Raw genomic sequence first — 21,555 nt, 5'->3', positions numbered from 1 at the left:
TGCAGTTTCCTGGTAGTGAGGTTGCAATTGTTATGATGGAGTGTTTTCCGAGAGTTTTTCCTGCATTCATACCTGCACATGTGCATAGATATCACTGTACTGTATGAAGAAGTTTTCTAGCACTGTGCAAATAGTTCAGCTAGGAACACTTTGTGTCCAGCAGTGACATTTGCTTTATTTTGAGTTTGCTTAGCTTGTTTTTATGAATGTTTGTGATCTACTTTTTTAATGGTTGAAAAGCTTCTGTCTAGTGTACTGTGTCTGTAATTTAAGGCAAATATCAGCCAAACACAAATATAACTAGCAAGGCAGTTTGTTCCTGTTATTCAAGTTGTATGTACCAGACAAATATAGACATGCTTTCATAACCTTGTTTGATTTTTTTGATTAATTGACCTGTGCTGCTTTATTCAGGGTGAACCAGGTGTTGGTCTTCCTGGACCTAGAGGATTTCCAGGCTCCCCTGGAGCACAAGGATTTCCAGGAGAAAAAGGAAGTGAAGGACTTCCTGGATTTCCAGGGAAAGACGGTATAACTGGTCTCCCAGGGTTTCAGGGTATTAAGGGTAGGTATTGTAAGCTTTGATCATTTATATAAAGGTACTTCTTTTAAGATTCCTCTTTTTGTCTGTTTATGAGTAATTCATTTTAACACCAACAATATAAATCAACACCATTATCTCTGAAATTCTAATGTGAGACATACCAGTCAAGTTATTTACTTGGTACAACATGTTAATAACATACTAGTAAGTTTTAAAAAAATGATAGCTTACTATTATTTTGACAATTGACTAATATAGATGTATTGTCATCTGTATCTTTAATGGAGACAAACACAACAGTAAACTACTATTGTTCTTTTTTTCCCTTAACTCCTAGCTTGCATAATTTGTTTGGAGTTTCACATGTTGCAGAATTAGTCAAGATTCTGCTGTAGAAATCCAGGAGCCACTTCGTTATGCTTTCTATTAACTTTACCCATATTAATAAATTAATAAAAAGAGCAAAGATCATTCATGTAGAAGCAAACTTCATTCCCCCAGGTTGTGCAAGAACCCTGCACTGTTGCTAACTATAAGCTCTTTAAAAGAGATGAACTTCAGGTTTGTACACTACAAATAAAGTTCTATCTATTGTGACAGATAGGGGGCGCTATCGCTCCCTTGAACCGTCAGACACCACGCCAGACACCAGGTAAAAGTCCAATAATTACTTATTTTATAATAATTATGTGCACCAAGCACCGTCCACTCCACTATACTCATAAACACTACAATACAATAAATCAATAATCAATAAACAATCCTCCACTCCCAGACGCGTTGCCACCCTTCCTCGTCATCTGGTATCTACCACAGTCTTTTATAGTCCGTGACCCGGAAGTGTTTCGCTCTCTCTGTCCACGTGACTAGGAACACTTCCGGGTCAGATAAAAACTCATTTTCTTCAACCCGGAAGCACGTCATTTCCTCTGTCCATGTGCTTAGGACGCACTTCCGAATACTCCTTGTTCCTCCCTGCAGCGTTCTCTAGCGGCCCCCATGGTATCCAGCAGGGTTGTGGATAAAAACTCCATTGTCCAGGATTCCCTGCTGGTCTTCAGGGCACCTCCATGCTGCAGGGAGGGCTCCATGTGGCGGCCTGGGGGTATTGGCCGGGATGAAAGGCCGGCCATATCCCACACTATCTATCTATCTATCTATCTATCTATCTATCTATCTATCTATCTATCTATCTATCTATCTATCTATCTATCTATCTATCTATCTATCTATCTATCTAATAATTGAAGCTTGGAGCAAGATAATCAGAAAATGCAGTTAATGGAGAATGATATGCATTCTCCAGTGCAAAATCATCACAACATATATAAATATATTTGAAGTAAGGGGTTAAAACCAAAATGCTATAATGCTGTGTTGTGTTATCACCTCCTGGATGCCTGAAAACTACTGTATATGTCAAATTGCGTTCTGTGTAGAATTAATATGTTCTTTCTTTGTTTATATATATTTCCAGTGAAGATTTTGGTTTCATTGCCCTACCAATTCTGTTCATTTGATTTGAACAATAGAAAAGTTATAATGAAGATGTGCTCTTCAGCACAACAAAGCTTGTCACTTCTGTTTGCCTAAGTTTTCCAAAATAACAAGTTAAGTTTTGAAGGTCCCCAATATAGTACTATCTGCAGCACTATTTGGCATCTTATTGCAAGTATCTTGTGTCACAAACTCGACAAAGAGCCATATCAAGTTTTTGGCAACCACCCATATATTGTATCCTGGCTGCAAAATTGAATAAATTGATGTACTGAAGTGTACAGATCAGAGTCCTGAACAGAACTGAGGGGAAAGAGGAAAGGTGGCGGCTTTTAAAGGCCAGTATAGGAAATGACCTCAAAAGGGGTCGGAACCGGAAGGGTCTTCATCCATAGGCTTGGGCCCGGAAGTGACATCAGAGGGGCTGGAGCTGGAAGCTTGTAGTGGACTGATGAAGGTTGTGATGGCAGTATAGATAGATAGATAGAATTTTACTTGCCCCAAGGGTAAATACACTAACCAGTCAAAAGTTTTAGAACACCTCAGTTTTTCTAGGTTTTCTTCAGATTTATTCAGCTGAAATGCATTGAATGACCTAAATGATGAAAAGGTAAGCAGTAAACTCCCAGAGGTTTCAATTTAAAGTTTAGGTTAGCAATAATCTAAAAAAAGGAAATATCAGAATATTGCAAATGGGCCGCCTTCAGGGAACATTACTGTTTTTGCTATATGGCATAATTACTGTTCTGCAGTAATTAAGTTAATTAAGACTTGCAAGTTGATGCAAATAATTTGCACAGGTGTCCCAACTTCTGTTGATTACTTAAAAACCCTCTGCCTGTCTTTAATTACAGTACTCTCATTCAAGCCCTTTAGCTGCCTCCCATGTGCACGTGTGTGACACTTGGTTTCCCTTTGTCAATGAAAACTAAAATTTGCCCCTCACTTGTTTCCATCTGTAGGGACAAGTCCACTATGAGTCAACTGTCTTTCTCATAAGGTTTCATGCCTCACATTGTGCAATTACATCTGATATTTTTACTTCATAAGTATAATAGCTTACATTTACTTAAAACAGTTTTCATCTTCCACAAATTTACCAAAGTCTAAATGTTGACTAGGTCACACTGTATCAGTTTCAGTTGATTCTAGGCTATCTCAGATTCTACCTAGTTTAGTAACATCCACAAACTCAACCAGCTTGTTTTTTACATTTTAATCTAGGGTTAGGGTTATTTATTTAAAAAAAATACAGTGGTTCCAGTTCTGATCCCTGAAGGATACTACTTTAAAAGGATACTACTTTAATATGCTTTAATTCTGTAAAAGTACCTCATAGCATTAACATCCTGTGTTTAGGCCAATTTTGCACCCATCTTCATACCTCGCCAGAAGCTCTCGTTTATTTTAATTTGAACACATACATCTCATGTGGTACTTTTAAAAGAATTTTTTGAAGTTCTGCCTAAATAATATCATATACCCCTCTGTGATTGTGAAGTGAAGAACAATTTTCCCTGTCTAAGCCAATGCTGACTGATCATTAGTACACCAGTTCTTGACCTGTGATGTAATATTTTCATAATTACCTCTATTATTTTACCTATGATGTGTGTTAAGCTTACTGGCCTATACTGTAGTTACTAGGATTGTCCCAAACTCCTTTTTTATATAATGAGAAATATTCCAGCTTCAAATCAGTAGATATTTCCCCAGTGTGCAGTAATTTTGAAAAATATGTGTCAGGGTTATTGGCTTTGTATTAAGCTTGATGGAAAGAATGTTCTCCGCTCCTTGGCCAGGCTTCTTATATGCATGTACTCACTAACCCACTTAAGTACTATAGGATATGTGTTACCTGGTCCCAGAGGTGTATTTGGTTTTAGCCTTTTTATTCTAAGCAGCACATCTCTCTCAATCATTTTCCAAATCCCCGAGTGCCTCCTTAATACTCTAACTGCTGGGTGGTTATCATCTTCTTCACATGTGAAATCTTCAGAAAAATAAGAATTTAGAGCATTCAGTATTTCACAGTCTTTATGTTTTAATTCAACCTTAGTGTTCCTAATGCCTTCACTTTCTACTTGGCCAATCTTTTACTATTAAAATACTGAAAGAATTATCTCTTTATGCCATCTTTTTGGATTTTCTGCAATATTTATTTCTAAGTGCCCTTAATGTCATTTTTAATTGTTATTGTCATGCTCTCATAAGCCCAAAGGTTAGTAGTGGAGTTGTCTTGTATGCATTATACAACTTTTTTTTTTACTTCCTTATTTGTCCACTGAGAAGATCTCTTAAATATTTACTTTTTCTAATTTTTGGAGTGAATTGAACTAAACCTTTATGTAAAATATTGCTCCACGGTTCCTTAACTGTCTCCACATTTAAAATTGTGTCCCAATTAATCTTTTTTAGACTTTATCACATTTGCAAATACATTTAAAATTTTAGTTTTTGAATAGATTACTCTCTCAAAACACTATGAAATATACTATATTATGATCACTATAGCTTAATAATTTGATCACTACTACCACCTAAAGTCTATCACGATTATTACACAACAGTAAATCTAGACCTAATTTTGCATGTTACTATTAAAATTATTCATTCTGTGTGTGATCTTTCTTCCAGCAATAATAGTTTGATACTCCATTCCACATATTCTTGCCTTTGTTCTACTTTCAACTTGATGATTTTTCCTCATGTACGATATATTGTTTAATGTAAATTAATAGTGATTTTTGATATAAGAAACCTTCTATTAAAAAGATATATTTTATATAATATAAATACCTCTGAATTTTGCTTGTGTGGCTGTGATATATACACCTGAAAACTATTTAAGTTTACCTTTTTTCATTTTTATTTCAGGTGATCTTGGGTTTCCTGGACCCCAGGGGCCTCCTGGACCCCCTGGTCTTGCTGGGATAGGTGAGCCTGGCCTACCTGGTCCTCAGGGTGAACCTGGCGTACCTGGCCCCATTGGTAAGTTTGCCAAATCACAAATGTTTCTATTAGTGATTGTACATAAATGTGTGTCCAGACCAATTTCTCTCTCTCTAGGGAAGTCAATTGACTGCTACAGTGTCATCTGTATCTGATAATTCTACCTTGCAAAACATTTATTGTGATATCACACACATTCAGAAGTGGTGTCATAATTTACTGGTTGAGTAAAATCATCATTTCCAATTCAGTCACTATCACTACAGTGGGACTCTGGCTTGCAGTTATTTCTGAAGAAATGTTTTTATTATAAAAAGAATAAATTGCTTTCTTCTTCAAACAGTTTTCATTCTGACAGCCCATATTCAGCTCGACCTACTGCTACAAACACTTTGCCGTCACTAGCTGGAGTTCATTAGAGATGAGTAAACTTGGGAATGGACGAGTTGTCTTAGCGATATTTGTAAAGATGTTAAGGTGGATTCGATCAGCCAGTCTAGCTGCAGCAGTATTTCTTTGAAAAACAAATAAGAAATAACATGTTTTGATTAATTTTAGTTGCCTGTGTGGCCATGACAAAACCAAAAAAGTGTTTTTTGTAATTTATTATTTTATTATTATTATTTATATTATTTATTTTACTTCAGTCAATCTTTTAGCTGCTGTAATTGTTTCATATAGTTTTAGTTTTTATCTGAGTTTTGTTAATTTCATTTCTGAAGATGTTTTTTTATGAATAGTTTTCGTCTTTGCTGTAGTTTTTGTTATGACAATAATTTTGATTCCACCAAACACTCTTGCTTATATTGTAATGTTTTTTTACTAATTAAAGCACATTGTGATGGTTTATCCTGTTATTGGCGATATATAAAGCAAAGACTTACTAATAAGTTCAAATTAAATATGTTATGTTACATGTATTATTTCATGTTATATTTACTATAGGTAAGCACTCTTTAGTCTGTCAGAGTTATACAGTACATTGGGGCAAGTTTCTCAATAACAAATGGTGAGCATTTCACTAGTGTTCTTTTCACTAGTTTCTCACCAGCTCTTTGATCAGTTTCTCCAAGGCTTGCAAGAGAGTTGGTGAGAAGTGAGAACCTCACACCTGTGAAACAAAATCATGTTTCATAAAAACTCCCCTATAAGATGCATGGTTGCATAAAGTTTTGATTAAAGTAGCAGTTTAGGAACGAGATATGAAGCCGTACAAATTAAATGATAAAGTAACAAGGGCAATTGAAATATCAGTATGCACAAGGAAGTTAAAACCCAGCATTTTGATGGAAATCCAAAAGCACGAAAAATGAAAAGAAAGCAAAAAAAAAAACGTGTAGTGATTATACTGACACCTGCAACATATTGTAAAAAATAAATAAATAAATAATGAAGTGAAAAAAGGAAGATGTTGCAAAGATAACTATACAGGGAGCATGCAATGTCTGTAGTCTGTTGGAACAGCTTAGCTTTATGGTAAACAAATGAGCTTGAAGGACTGAATGGTCTCCTCTCATTTGTCAGATTTCTTATGTTTCTTATGTAGTAGTGATTGAAGTGGAAAAGTCCCGTAATACCTTACTTATCAGTATTCAAACAATGTCAATGAGATGGTGCATTGCATAAAAATGACATATTATTCATTACTAGCATGTAAGCCCATACTGTAAAAAGCCCGGGATCCTAGAAACTATTGAAATTGTCAGAAAAAAATTGAAATGTAGAGATGTCAGGTAATTGAAAGGAACTACTCTGGGCATCTCTCTCCTAGAAGGATTCGTTTTGCTGACATTCTCAAATCGCTTCTGTATTAGCGGCTAAGCGACTGTCTCTTTCTTCGGATGTTTCGTTTTGCTGACGTGCTGGCCTCACTTGTGTATTAGCTGCTAAGCGAGTTTCTGTTTCCTTGGAGGTGGAGCAATTAGATGGTATCAAAAAAAAACAAACTAGTTGAACTATAGTGATGCTGTCACGTATTTTCGGTGAATACTGTAAGGCACCAGCTAGATTTTTGTGTGTGGTATCACTGATATAAATAAATGAATAAATAATTAAGTAAATACACGAAGAAAAAAGAAATAAAAAGTATATTTTATGACACATTTAATTATCTACGCTCACATATTGTCTTTTTACTTATTTATTGCCATGTGTCGCAGTACATTTCTTCTATTTATGTACTTGTTCATTTTCTATGTAATGTTCAAAAATCTTGCTCCATACTCGCTACCAGATGGTAAGAAAATATACAGATTCTCACTCAAGACTGCATGCATGATTTTTTGAGAAGGGTTTAGCTATAGACCTTCAGAGTTCTGCAATTCAGGGGATCCGGTGAACAGACAATCAGATTGCATGTTTTTGTCACATGATATTACACAGCAAAAACTCAGTGTGGTCTGGCTATGGCCTGCAGCACTACATGAGATGCTTACTACAGGATACACCTACGTAATACTCATCGTTAGTCTTGAGGATAATCCTTCCACAACCCTAACCTTAACCATAATGTAAAGATGTTTTATAAAAACGAAGCTCAAGGTATGCCTTGAAATTGATATGTTGTGAAAGACAAAAATGACTGGGTATATCACATAATATGACTGGTGGTCCAATGTGTCCAATTTGATTGGCTCCTCAATAGAATACAGCAGTGGAGGTCTGCAGTGTAACTATTTTGTATTCTTTTCGATAAATTCAGTAAGAGTCTCACAGGCTCTTCTCACCAGTGTAAGTCTTTTCTCACTGGTTTAAGGCTTTTAAAAAACAACCCACTCTCTTTAGTTTATATACAATTCTCTTCTTCTAGTGAACCTAATTTTTAGTAAGTTGCATGATCATTACAACTTCATATTATGCTTCAAATTCAGTCTTGTTACCATATTACGGTTAGAACAGAAAATCTTCATTTATAGTGAACATTTTATGAGGTCACTAAAAATGCATCTGTCCACCTTTTACTGTACTAGTTGTTTCTATGTCAGGGACACAGAGTTTAGAGACTATAATTTTATTTGCCTTTTTATGTGATTTTATTTGATTTGATTTATTTGATTTCATTGAAAAATGAGAATGTTTTATCAACGGACACATCTAAATTGTTCTCCATGGTTTGCTTCCTTTATGTCACTGTAAGTTGTTGAGTGTACTGTGAAATTTATTTGGCATTTGGTACATGTTGCTTTTATGTGAATGTAACACTTTTCCTGTTTTTATATGAAAGTTCTGAAGAATGTACATTATCTCGTTCTGTTATTTCTGCTGCTTCCTCAGTATGTGCTATCCTTCCAATGATAATGTTAACTGCAAATGTCACATATTTACTCCGTATTGCAGAATCAATATCTTTATAATATTTATTACAAAGTAGCAATATTATGACAGATTCCTGACGACTTTAAATTATGTGGAACATCCTCTTATCTGAATCCTTTGCTTCCACCTGCTTCTAGTGGGTTCAAGTTTCATGGTTAGCCTTTAGTTCAGTACCATGCCGAATGTGCTGCGTTTGTCTTCTGATCCAGCTCCCTTTTCTAAAAATCTTAACAGATTTGTATGGCAGGGTCTTTCTCTGTCTCTTGTATGGTGATGCCCTTCTCTCTTCCATGTTTCCTGCCACTTCACCTCCACTGTTCTGCATACTCTATCATGGATTCCTTTTTAGTGATTTCACTTGCATGCCAGCTTTCTATTTCATTGTCTTCTCCTTTAAATCTTCATCAAAGACACTAGGAGTGTGTAAACTCAACCAAGATTATGACAGAGTATAGGATTTAAAACTCAGGGTACTAGGTTGATGATGTACTGTAGTTGTGCAGACACACAGACATAATTCCAAAAATGGTATTTTCGGACTTGGGGAGGTCTAAAACGTCAAGATTCGTCAAAATTTTGAAATTGAATCTTTTGAACGATTACAATACTTTCCCTATACTTCATATAAGATAAAGTAAAAATGACAGAATATTATAAACCTTAAAGTCATAAAGCCCTGCTGAATGTTGTGACACACTGTAATCATACTGGTTGTACCTGTCTATAAGGTACAGACTTGTAATTAATTTCATGGTGAATCACCAGTATTGATTGAATCCCTGGTTTCTGAAGTCATTGCCTTGGATTATACTGTACGTATTTAGTGTAACTAACAACATGTTTACTTATGCCATACAGGACACCAAGGCCCAAAAGGTAACGCTGGCTTACCAGGTTTACCTGGTCTTGAAATGCCAGGACCACCAGGTGAAAAAGGAGTACAAGGGATCCCCGGACCACCTGGATATCAGGGTCTTCCTGGATTGCAAGGTGCTCCAGGTAGAGAAGGTCAACCTGGAAGTTCAGGTGAGAAACACATGTTCCACAGTCAAATTGAATGGTAATGAACTTGACCCTATTTGGCAAGAAATACAATTAAGTATGCAATAAATGTTAAGTGGAGTTTTACCATTGTAACATTGTATTGCTCTATTAATTTATGTATTGTAAAGAAAATTTCAAAACAATAAATAATGAAAATACAAAAATACAGTTGACAAGAAAATATTTGATATATAGACTGTGAGACAGCAGATATGTTACAGCTGGTGATGTGATTTAGAATAAAGTATAATGATATAATAATTTTATTTTCTATAAGCATTACTAATTACATTTTTGGGTTTTGCTGAAAGGGCTCAAAGGAGACATGGGAGATATGGGAATGCCAGGTAAAAATGGTGTCCCAGGATTTACTGGTGATCCAGGTGCTCCAGGACAAAGAGGTAGGAGATCTGTTTTGGCAGCTATTGTACTAAAATGCAACAAAATCATTTTGCTTGTGTATGAAACCTGTCCTTTTACAACAAGATTAATGTTGATATAAAGACTTCAAGTGCATTCTAAAGTAAAATATAGACACTGACAGTCTTTAGTCTACGCTGCTTATTTAATTGCCAATACCATAGTAAAATGCCTTGCATAAAAAAGGATAATCAAAGTTACCAACAGCCATCTTTTTTACTTTTTCAGGGTGATGCTGTTTGTTGATTTTTTGACCTTTTGATCACAGAGTAATTGTTTGCTTGTGTGCTATGTACAACCCCAGTTCCATAACAGTTGGGACGCTGTGTAAAATGTAAATAAAAACAGAATGCAATGATTTTCAAATCTCACAAACCCATATGTTATTCACAATAGAACACATAGAAAACATATCAAATGTTGAAAGTGAGACCTTTTACTATTTCATGAAAAATATCAGCTGATTCTGAATTTGAGGGCAGCAACACGTCTCATAAAAAGTTGGGATGGGGGCAGCAAAAGACTGGAAAACTAAGGCATACTAAAAAGAAATAGCTGAAGGAACACTTTGCAACTAATTAGATTAATTGGCAACAGGTCAGTAACTTGATTGGGTATGAAAAGATCGTCATAGTGAGGCAGAGTCTCTCAGAAGTAAAGATGGGCAGAGGTTCACCAATTCTTAAAAAAAGTGCATGCAAATTGTGGAACAATTTCAGAATAATGTTCCACAACATAAAGTTTCAAAGACTTTGAATATGTCATCATCTACACTACATAATATCATCAAAAGATTACAAGAATCTGGAGAAATCTTTGTGTGCAAGGGACAAGGCCGAAAATCAATATTTGATGGCCATGATCTTTGGGCCCCCAGGCAGCACTGCATTAAAAACCAGCATGATGCTGTCATGGAAATCACTGCATGGGCTCAAGAACACTTCCAGAAATCATTGTCTATGAACACAGTTTGCCGTGCCATTCACAAATGCAGGTTAAAGCTCTATCATGCAAAGAAGAAGCCATATGTGAACTTGATCTAGAAAGGCCCCTGTCTTCTCTGGGCCATGCTCATTTAAATTGGATTTAGGCAAACTATAAAACTGATTCAGTGAGATTTGATTGGTTGGGAGGATCATACCCATTTGAAACTTCCCACTGTACTCTTAATTTGAAACTGAAAGAGCACTGCTCAGAAAACTAAGATGCTGATTTTTTTTCATAAGTATCAATTGATTACAATATTCATTTTGAACATAATGCTTATCTAGGCCACTGATAAGTCCTGATAGCGAATTTGTTTATGGTTAATATCTAAAGCCAGGATTTCTTCATCTAGCATTAGCTACTTAAACAGATATTGGAAAAAAGTGGATTTTATTTTTAACTTTTTAAAATCACATATTGTTTTCTTGTATAATAGGGGATCCAGGTCCTCCTGGTCATAGGGGAATTCCAGGTGATACAGGACTGAAAGGAGAACCAGGTGAAAAGGGCATTCAAGGTCCTGCTGGCTACATGAATGCTTCTCAGATGATGCATTACAAAGGAGATAAAGGAGATCGAGGAGACTCAGGTGAGTACCAATGTTGACAATGAAAAATGCTTAAAATCATCTTAGTAGTTTATTATAAATGTATGTCATCACTGTTGGCTGAGTGCCTTCAACATGAAGTTTGCTCACTAAGCTTGTGTCTGTGGATGTACCAGAATACACAGTTTTCATGATTCATTTGATTTGCACTCCTTACATCACTGCTAAAGCAGATATTTCATTTGGTGCACATTGACTCATTTTCTTGAGTCCATCCAACATTTTCTTTCAATCATTAAAACACATTGCAGTTACTTAAGTTTGTACAAAAAGACAGTTTCCCCTCAGGGATTAATAAAGTATATCAAAATAAAAAAAAGTATCCTTTATTGCCAATAATACATAGTTTTCTACCAGGTATAAATGTTACTTGGTGGGAAACATGTCTATTGGTTCTTCAAAATCCAGAATTTCCTGAAAGGATGAATTCTTTATTAGACATTATTAGTTTCCAAGAGTACCGTATAGGAGTACAGTAATTTGCCTTCTTCTCTCAAAACAGTAATAGACATCTTTGTATAAAATCTTCAGATTCTTGGCAGTCTGTCAAATGGAATAACCTTCATTCCACAAAACAAAAAATAACAATAGAATGACATGCTTCTTGAAAAAGTTGTTCATTTTGGCCATGTTTGAACCCAGAACTTTACTTTAGGAAAGCCAGTACCTTGCAATCAAAGTGAACAGAATTGAAACTTTCAGTAGGGCTAATTCATTTAAAAAGGTTTCTCTAATAACCAATTGGCACTTAAACATGAGTAATTAAGTGTAATTGAAATGAGTTTTCAATTAAGACACCGTAGAATCGCTGCTGAAAATGGGGTTTGGCAGTCATATGGGAATAAAATTAAAAATCAATCATATTAAGCACCTATAGCCATTAGTCAAACTAGTAATGTCTTAGCTGTATTTTAACTTCAATTTTAATGGTATCTTGATAAAAAAAAACTATCATTTTCTTTCAAAAGTATGAAAATGTCAGGGTGTGTCCAAACTTTTTTCAGGTAGTATATATCTACAGAGAGTGAAAGTTAATTCAAACATTTTTGCACCCTACCATCCACATGTTGGGTCACTGTTAACCAGGATCATGAAAGTCTAGCTAAGGGTGGGCTCTGAAAGTAACTCCCAGGGTAAATTTTGGCAGTTAAACTAGTGGTACCTATAGGGAACATTACTTCCCAGAGGCTAAACCCCAAATCTTTAAAATGCTAAGCTACAAGGAATGCAGCTGAGCAGAGTGTTCTTCTTCAGAGCATGTTTGGGCACCAATGCAGTCACTCTGCATAGTAGAGATTAAAGCAATAAACCTTGCAAGAAGGTATAACTTTATGCTTCATTGCATATACTGGTTTTCAAACTTCCCTTTCTGAATAGAATTCCATGAAATTTTTGTATTACCACTTTCACAAAAGTTGACCTGTAAAAGCTCTTAAGAGTTTTGACTGTGTTTAGGTAAGATTGTATTAGAATAAAGGGAGCATCAGGTTGAAAAACAAACTTAAAAATAAGGAGTGCCAACAAGAATGTTTATACACAAAACAAAAAGACGCTATGTTCCTAGCCAGGCACTCTCAGATCCCTTGATCCTCAACATGTTTCAACTTTTTTCATGCAAGTGAATCTAGGGCATTAGCAAGCATTTGTTTTGTTATTTTTAGCAATGTGTGGCCTTCTTGTAATTCTTCAGCAGCACATTTATATTTTGTGCTTACATTTTATTTCTGCATAGGGTTATTGACATCAGGAATAAAGAAGAAACCAACCACATAAAAGACATAACATAATTCCTAGGTAAATTCATGTGTGTTCACAATGAACAACTGTAGAATTTCCATTATCCTTCCATGTAAGTCTTTGGAAGACATTAGGAAAATAATATACCCTCACCAAACACACACTAATTCAAGAGAAATGTGCACAGAGATCTGGACCCGAGCTGAAGAACTAACCTAACCACTGTGTGCAACCATGCTGTCCATTTTCTGCATCTCAATAACACAAAATAGTAATCCACACTAAAATGAAGAACCATTGACCAAAACCTATGCTCTGAGATATTTTCCTTCAAATTTTCCTTCAGGTGGTACTGGGCCTTCAGGAGAAAAGGGATATCAAGGAATAGTTGGTGACCCTGGAATGCCAGGAGAAGATGGACAACCTGGAACCCCAGGCAAGCCAGGTAAGCGGTGGCTCAGCTGTTTACATTGATATGAGATGCATAGTTAAAAAAAAGTGAAGTTATTTACAGTGTCAGATATAATGTGTGTTTTTCTATGTTATATTCTGTAGGACCCAAAGGTGATTCGGGGACTCCTGGGTTACCAGGACATCAAGGTGTTAAAGGAGCTAAAGGAACAATGGGTCCAATGGGCATTCCAGGTATTGTATGCTTTTTCCTTATTTGATGCACCAAAGCCATTGTTTCAGAAAGCTTGCGATCTTAGAATTTCCTATCCTTATCCATTAAAATTAATAAACATTCTCAATAAATAATTGAAAACATGCAATATTATGGTTTTCTTTTGTATGAGATGAATTACAATATACCAGTTTTACTCTTTTTAAGCCCTTTCTATGTGAATTCTTTGTATGCATGTCAGAAAGTAAGTCACTACAGTACATCTTGTGTTGAAGACTGATAGTTATTGCTTAAAGGATAAGTTTCATATTTTTCAAGTCAGGTATTTCTTCTCAGTCATGGTATATATTAATTTGCTACATGGCACTGCATTCTAAACTAAAGCATATTTTATTAATATTAAAAAATAACTGACCCACGCTTGTGTTTTATAACTTAGCCAACACAGTGCATCTATTTTTCAAGCCAAAAATGTTTTTAAGTATTGATCCATATGTTTAGGTTATACACATACTGAAAAACATTCTTGTGATATTCAGCCATTTTGAAAGGAGACTGGTTGTGCACTTTGCTGCTCGTCTTCCTTCCCATCTGTTGTGTAGATTCACCTCAAAAAGTAATCATCATGCGGAGTTATTAACATTACTTCAGCAGAATGGTTTTACAAAGTTAATTGTTTCATGTATTAAGTTATTTATTTCAGTACTTCATGTTTTCTACACTTAAGTATGTTAGTAAAAACTAAAATGTTTTTGTTTTAGTATATAGTTTACTTCATTTTCTGCCCACATGCCAAGGATATAAGTGGCATTTTCATCAAATCTTGGCCCTTCATGTTTGAGAGTGCATGTGTGCATGAGTGTGCTGTGTGATGGATTGGCATCCTTTTCTGGGTTGGTTGCTTCCCTGCATCTACTGTTGCTGGCATAGGCTCCGGCCCACACTTCCCAGTTCAATAAAGAGCAATTTCAGAAAAGAAATGATTTAATATGTGGGTGCATGTGTATGTAAAGGAATTTGAATCCAGAACATCTAATACAAAAAAGAAAAACACAATATTTAATTTTAAAAGCAATCAAATAACAAAACACAATTCAGGTAATAAAAATGGGGTAAAAAATGGGAAATAGTTCATTACATGGTACATTCTCACACATATCAGCATTGAAGGATTATTTTGTAAGGAAAACTGAACAATTAGCATAAAGAAACATAATTTGTCTATTTATGTGTGATAGTATACTTGGCACAAAAGTATATTTTTGACAGCAACATCTTAATTATCATAATGAGCCATTTTAATACCATTAGGCTTCTTTCGGTGAGTTAGTAAATTGTGTGCTCAAAGAGAGCTGTTGGAAACCAGGTGTACATTATTTTCTACACACAAAGAAGTATGAGCTTCAGATTGATGAGTTACTTAGTTGGAGTTGAAATCCAAACGGCTTTTAGTACACCTAAAGGAAACTTTTGAACAATTTTGCTTTTCATTAAACAGATAAACTAGACTTTCTCTGTGATGTTCTAACAATAGTAAATATGTATACATTGAAATGTTTCCCAGTTTAACAGGATAAAGTTTGTAACACGTTAACCATGGTACTTCTCCTTTAGGTTCTGATGGATTAAAAGGTGACAAAGGTCTCCAAGGTACTCCGGGTATTCCAGGATTTCCTGGAACCACTGGGGATAAAGGGGAAAGAGGAGATCCAGGACCTGAAGGAATTGGATATCCAGGATCTAAAGGTGAAAAGGTGAGAAAGTCACTTTGACCGAAAAATAAACTAAAAAAAGACACTTACTTACACTGGGCTAGTATAGAGTATACAAATATACACAGCCAGTTTGCCCTCAGTAATTGCGTGTGGGTGTGTTTAGAATGACTGATGTTCTGTCCAAGGTTTCTGCTGGAAACAAATAAAATAAAACTGTAATTGGAAGCTGTTAGAATGTCCATTTTTATAATCTGGAATAACTAAAACCATGTATTTTGCCTGACCTGTCTTGCATGTGGATTGCCATCATAGATCTCTCTGCTCTGCACAGAAATCTCATCATCTCATGTGGACATTGTTACTTTTATTAGGAAAGTGCATTTTATATTTCTGGAGTTTGCATATGTGGGATTTTCTCCTGGTACTCTATTTTCCTCCTACATAGTGTTTTGAATGTGCTCTACAGTAGACAGGTAACCTGCCACAAGATGTTTCCAGTCTTGTACTCAGTGCTACCAGCATATTATCTTGTATCCACAACCCTTTTTTGGATTATGTTAGTTTGAGAAAGTTAAATAATCATCAATGTACCAATACAGATGCTCTGTGTAAGAAAGGACAGAGCCGGTTATACTTCCTTAGAAGGCTGGCGTCCTTCAACATCTGCAATAAGATGCTGCAGATGTTCTATCAGACGGTTGTGGCGAGCGCCCTCTTCTACGCGGTGGTGTGCTGGGGAGGCAGCATTAAGAAGAAAGACGCCTCACGCCTGGACAAACTGGTGAGGAAGGCAGGCTCTATTGTTGGCATGGAGGTAGACAGTTTGACATCTGTGGCAGAGCGACGGGCGCTCAGCAGGCTCCTATCAATTATGGAAAATCCACTGCATCCACTAAACAGTGTCATCTCCAGACAGAAGAGCAGCTTCAGCGACAGACTGCTGTCACTGTCCTGCTCCACTGACAGACTGAGGAGATCGTTCCTCCCCCAAACTATGCGACTCTTCAATTCCACCCGGGGGGGTAAACGTTAACATTACAGTGATCCCTCGCTATATCTCGCTTCGCCTTTCGCAGCTTCACTCTATTGCGGATTTTATATGTAAGCATATTTAAATATATATCGCGGATTTTTTACTGGTTCGCGGATTTCTGAGGACAATGGGTCTTTTAATTTCTGGTACATGCTTCCTCAGTTGGTTTGCCCAGTTGATTTCATACAAGGGACGCTATTGGCAGATGGCTGAGAAGCTACCCAACTTACTTTTCTCAACCTCTCTCTTGCGCTGACTTTCTCAGATCCTGACGTAGGGGGTGTGAGCAGGGGGGCTGTTCGCACACATAGATGATATGGACGCTCGTCTAAAAATGCTGAAAGATTATCTTCACGTTGCTACCTTCTGTGTGCAGCTGCTTCCTGAAGCGACATGCTGCACGGTGCTTCACATACTTAAAAGCTCAAAGGGCACGTATTGATTTTGGACTTTGTTTTTCTCTCTCTCTCTCTCTCTCTCTCTCTCTCTCTCTCTCTCCTGCTCCTGATGGAGGGGGTGTGAGCTGCCGCCTTCAACAGCTTTGTGCCGCGGTGCTTCGCATACTTAAAAGACAAACAGCCCTATTGATTTGTTTGCTTTCCTCTCTGTTTCCTTTGAAGAGGAAGATATGTTTGCATTCTTGTAATTGTGAGACAGAACTGTCATCTCTGTCTTGTCATGGAGCACAGTTTAAACTTTTGAAAAAGAGACATGTTTGTTTGCAGTGTTTGAATAACGTTCCTGTCTCTCTACAACCTCCTGTGTTTCTGCGCAAATCTGTGACCCAAGCATGACAATATAAAAATAACCATATAAACATATGGTTTCTACTTCGCGGATTTTCTTATTTCGCGGGTGGCTCTGGAACGCAACCCCCGCGATGGAGGAGGGATTACTGTATATAAAGTTATTGTCTGTTTTTACCTGCATTATTATCAATCTTTAATTTAATATTGTTTTCTGTATCAGTAAGGTGCTGCTGGAGTATGTGAATTTCCCCTTGGGATTAATAAAGTATCTATCTATCTATCTATCTATCTATCTATCTATCTATCTATCTATCTATCTATCTATCTATCTATCTATCTATCTATCTATCTATCTATCTATCTATCTATCTATCTATCTATCTATCTATCTATCTATCTATCTATCTATCTAGTCCATATTGCTTTGATGCTGCTGGGGATTTCCTCCTAGTTGGTAAATGAATCTAAGGGTGTCTTATTTTGCTATTAAGTATAAGTGCAATTAAAGTGTTAGAATTTGTACCATAACTCATAAAAGAAATCTTGCTTTTTTCTTGTTTTTCTTTTTTTATTGTGCATGTCAAGTGTGTCAGCTGATTTTGCAGGGTTTCAGCACTTTTATTTTATGTATTTTAATATTATTTATTTCATTTTTTTTGTTTGGGTAGTGATCTCATGGTATAGACACTATATAAATAAAATGTATTATTATTATTATAATCTCCTATATGTCTCACAATTCAAGATGACTACAACACATAATTGTTATATTACGGGCTAGAAAAAACTTTGGCATTGTTATACTTTGATTAAATGTACCATTAAATGGAAGGCAGAGAATGTGACTAACAAAAGAGGAATCAGAAGTCAGGCTAGGGTCAAAAAACCAAAAGATCAAACAAAAAATTATTATTAAAATCACTAAACTAGAATCAAAGTTGCCTTTTGCGCCAGACGCTATCTTTTCTTTTGCCCGTAACTCACATTAACATATTTTTTCCTTTTTATTTTCTTTTTAGAAAGAGATCCTATGATTCAATAACAAACTACAGTGCACCACCATTTTATATAGGCAGAGCACGATGACACAGCATGTCATGTGATCTCTGTCACGTGACTGCAACAACAATAGAAACTATAAACAAGATGGCAGCACCCATGAATGTGCACCACAACATGGGGGGACCACTGTCATAAAAATGTCAGCATGCTGATGTTACCATTATAATGTTAAAATAAACAGTAAAACAAAATACCTATAAAAATTACAGAACTATAACAGGCAACAGTTGTGTGCTTGGAAATAATTGCAACAAACCTTGATGTACTGATATCACCGTAGGTAACAATCAAGATATAAAATATTAACAACATATCTTCTAAAATTATAAACATAGACACTACTATATGGCCTTAATTCTATTTTAATTATTCAGGCAAGCTGTAATGTCTACCAGAGTTTTTCTTTTTTTCTTGATTATCCCTGTCATTATAATAACTACTAGCCGTAGCATATGGCGGTGTAAGAATAGGAAGGGAAAACGGTGAGAAAGGAATTCAGAAATCAAGAAGAAATAAATACTTCTTGAAAGACGCAGTGTGCATGTAAAATTTCCATCCAAGTAGGATTACATGTGAAAGTAATAAATAAATCAGGCTTTCCGAATTTACGTACTATGGCCATGGCATCCTGATAGTTTTGTTGCATGTATCTTGGACTTCCTGGAAATGTGGACAGTAATATGATCATTTTGCCTACACGTACGTTGTTATTTTCAGCATTTGTTTGCAGTGTGTCTGATCTTGTAGATGTAATCTGAGATAGTTGAGATGCGCGCCCTCTGTTTTAACATATGCATCTACGGCGTACTGTTGAAATAGTTTGCCGCTGGAGTGCAAAATACTAAATGTATTCCTCATTGCTAATCTGTACGCGTAAAATTGACATTGAGTAAGCCTTATTCGCTTGGCGCTTCTTTTATCGAGAACATGTTGTAAATCTTTGTGCCAGCCAATGTCTCCGTAAGGGAATAAAAGTGGGTAAACCATAGGATCGCAATTCATATTGAGCGTGGAAATCTGTTTACAGGAGTTGCCTATGGGATAGAAGAAAATGTCCCTTTCGACAGACATTTTGCCATCTTCTCTGATGAAAATCGCTGCAATGTCCGGGGCATTGTATCATCGTAAATCCTGCCCAGGGTTTTCCTTGAAAACCATTCGTACAGATGCTGTTGGATTGGACTGAGCGATTTCATGCATGTGTTTGTATGATTTAGCGAAGGGGTTGATGGTTCTGAGCATGGAATCTAGCTGGAGAAGTATATTTTCGCTGCATGCAGAGTTTGCTTTATTTTGTAAGCGTACTGCAGTAGCTTGCGCTGTGTCAAAAACATACAACTGTCCATATCCTGAAGAGGTAGAAGTGTTAGCGTATAGTGGAGAGATTTGGTGATAAATTTGCCCGTGTATTTTAAAACAGTATGGTCTGTGGCCAGGAGGTTGAGTTATCTGTGCACCCATGGAAGCAAACGCTAGAGAAGAGTTGTATTCTCGAATGTGTTAATGATAATTTTTAGCTTCCGATGTTTGCTGTGTAAGACGCTGTTGTAAAGACACAGGTGGTCCCGCAAAGGTGGTAAAGCTACTCGAGTACTTGTTGGATGTATTACGCTCAGCAGGCCAGTATAGTGTATGACATGGAAGAAGAGGAATAGGAATCGAGAAATGCCGTGTCGGCTGAATGTGGGCGGGACCGGTTTTGAAGTGGAAGCAGGACAAAACAGAAGAGAAATATATATAAGAGATGGAAATGTGCAACATTTGTGTACTATGTATATATTTTTTACTAGCTGTGTTACCTGGGAAAATTTGTAGGATACTGGCCCTTGGTTATAATGCCGCATGTTAATCGAATGTATGAAAAGTTCTAATGTATGTGACTAATTAAGAACTTTTCTGCATATAATGTTTGTATTTCTTTTACCAGAGGCTAATGATATTAGTTGATTGTAGCTCCTTTACTTTAGCACATGAGTAAAACATTTCTGTTGTTTGTCAATTTGTGCTTGCCCTACTAGCTGACTTGGGCTTTTGTTGATGGTCAATGCAAAACATAATTGTACTGGGAATTATATTTTTTTTAATGGAAACAGGTAATTAGTAAGGATAATGTGAATTCTGGGTATATATTCTTATCATTAGTAGATGTTGACAGTTTTCATTTTTTATGTTGTTCACTCAAACATTTCTTTTAGTGTTTTTCATTAGTAGTATGTTTAAGGTTTTTTTTTGTTTTGCCATATGCATAGTCAGAAAATAAAGTTTTAACACTGAATTGAGTTTTACTTTATTACAAGCAGCAATGACATTTACCGCACATAGTCCGTGCATATATGCAGCCCATGCAATGAATGGAACATTTTTAATTTTGGGTTTGTTTTGTCTACTGGTTTAAGTGAAAGTAAACAACTGCCAGTAATATGTTTTGGAGGCTTCTTAAATGATCTGGATTGGGGGGGAAATATGGATGTAAAGGGGACCCCTATCGAGTCCACAGATGAGAGTATTGGGAGGAGGCTTTCTGAGAAGTACTCATATAGTGAAGGCAAAAAGGGGTAAATGTCAGTACTGTATTTAGGTTTCTCCCTGTAAATGTATTGTAGTGACCTTTTTTGGGTACAGGAAAGAAGATGTGGCAGTCTCAAATGCAGACAGCCAAGCAAGAACTTTTTATGAAGGAGTATGGTTCAGAACAGGAGAGACGTAAGATTTGTACAGAAGAGAATAGGTCAAAAGAAAAAATGTTGTTAACTACTGTATATATAGCAGCCAGCCCTTCTCTCTTAAGGTAATGGGTGACCTATTAACTAACTTTCGCTTTTAGTAAAGTGATACTTACGGTCACTTTATAGTGCAATTGCTAAGCAAATCTTACTTGTGCTTTTCTTAACTTTTTTTCATCCACTTCACAGTTCTCCATGCAATACATCACCCCATTTCTTTTCCCTGTACAGGACTCCTTGTCTTCTTCATTCGTCACCAGTCCCATTTATCTCAGAGATTAACTACCACAGCTTGGCCTGTGGCACTCTTGTGTTGATGGCATTTGTTTTTATCAACTGCAGGTCCCATTTCTCTGCAGTCACTAAGCCAAAAAAAGGGACATGGAGTTTAAGAATAGCCCATTTACTACAGCATTATTACCAACAAATATCGAGAAATAAAAAAATATGTTGGCTAATTTTCTGTTTTCTATAACATCACCAAATTTCAGTCCAAGCATTTTTTGAGATTTTGGGGTATTTGATTTTACCATTGCCTTTACTCC

The 21,555-nt window shown here is 36.2% G+C and overlaps 1 protein-coding gene across 2 annotated transcripts in view; it reads left to right on the top strand.

The window, feature by feature from the left end:
* Positions 1–21,555, top strand: part of col4a1 (collagen, type IV, alpha 1) — a 273,407-nt gene that overhangs the window by 199,932 nt on the left and 51,920 nt on the right. The window contains exons 30-37 of one of the 2 annotated variants that reach the window (XM_028799211.2): positions 415–565; positions 4,919–5,032; positions 9,167–9,334; positions 9,664–9,753; positions 11,196–11,348; positions 13,450–13,548; positions 13,659–13,748; positions 15,343–15,482. In XM_028799211.2, coding sequence (XP_028655044.1) covers positions 415–565; positions 4,919–5,032; positions 9,167–9,334; positions 9,664–9,753; positions 11,196–11,348; positions 13,450–13,548; positions 13,659–13,748; positions 15,343–15,482 — 1,005 coding nt within the window. The remainder of the gene's footprint in view (positions 1–414; positions 566–4,918; positions 5,033–9,166; positions 9,335–9,663; positions 9,754–11,195; positions 11,349–13,449; positions 13,549–13,658; positions 13,749–15,342; positions 15,483–21,555) is intronic. The other variant, XM_051926307.1, reaches the window with a different exon arrangement.

The sequence above is a fragment of the Erpetoichthys calabaricus genome, chromosome 4 (genome assembly GCF_900747795.2).
Source record: "Erpetoichthys calabaricus chromosome 4, fErpCal1.3, whole genome shotgun sequence".
NCBI lineage: Eukaryota > Metazoa > Chordata > Cladistia > Polypteriformes > Polypteridae > Erpetoichthys > Erpetoichthys calabaricus.
The sequence above is the reverse complement of the archived record's forward strand: the minus strand, read 5'-3'. Positions and strand labels throughout refer to the sequence as shown.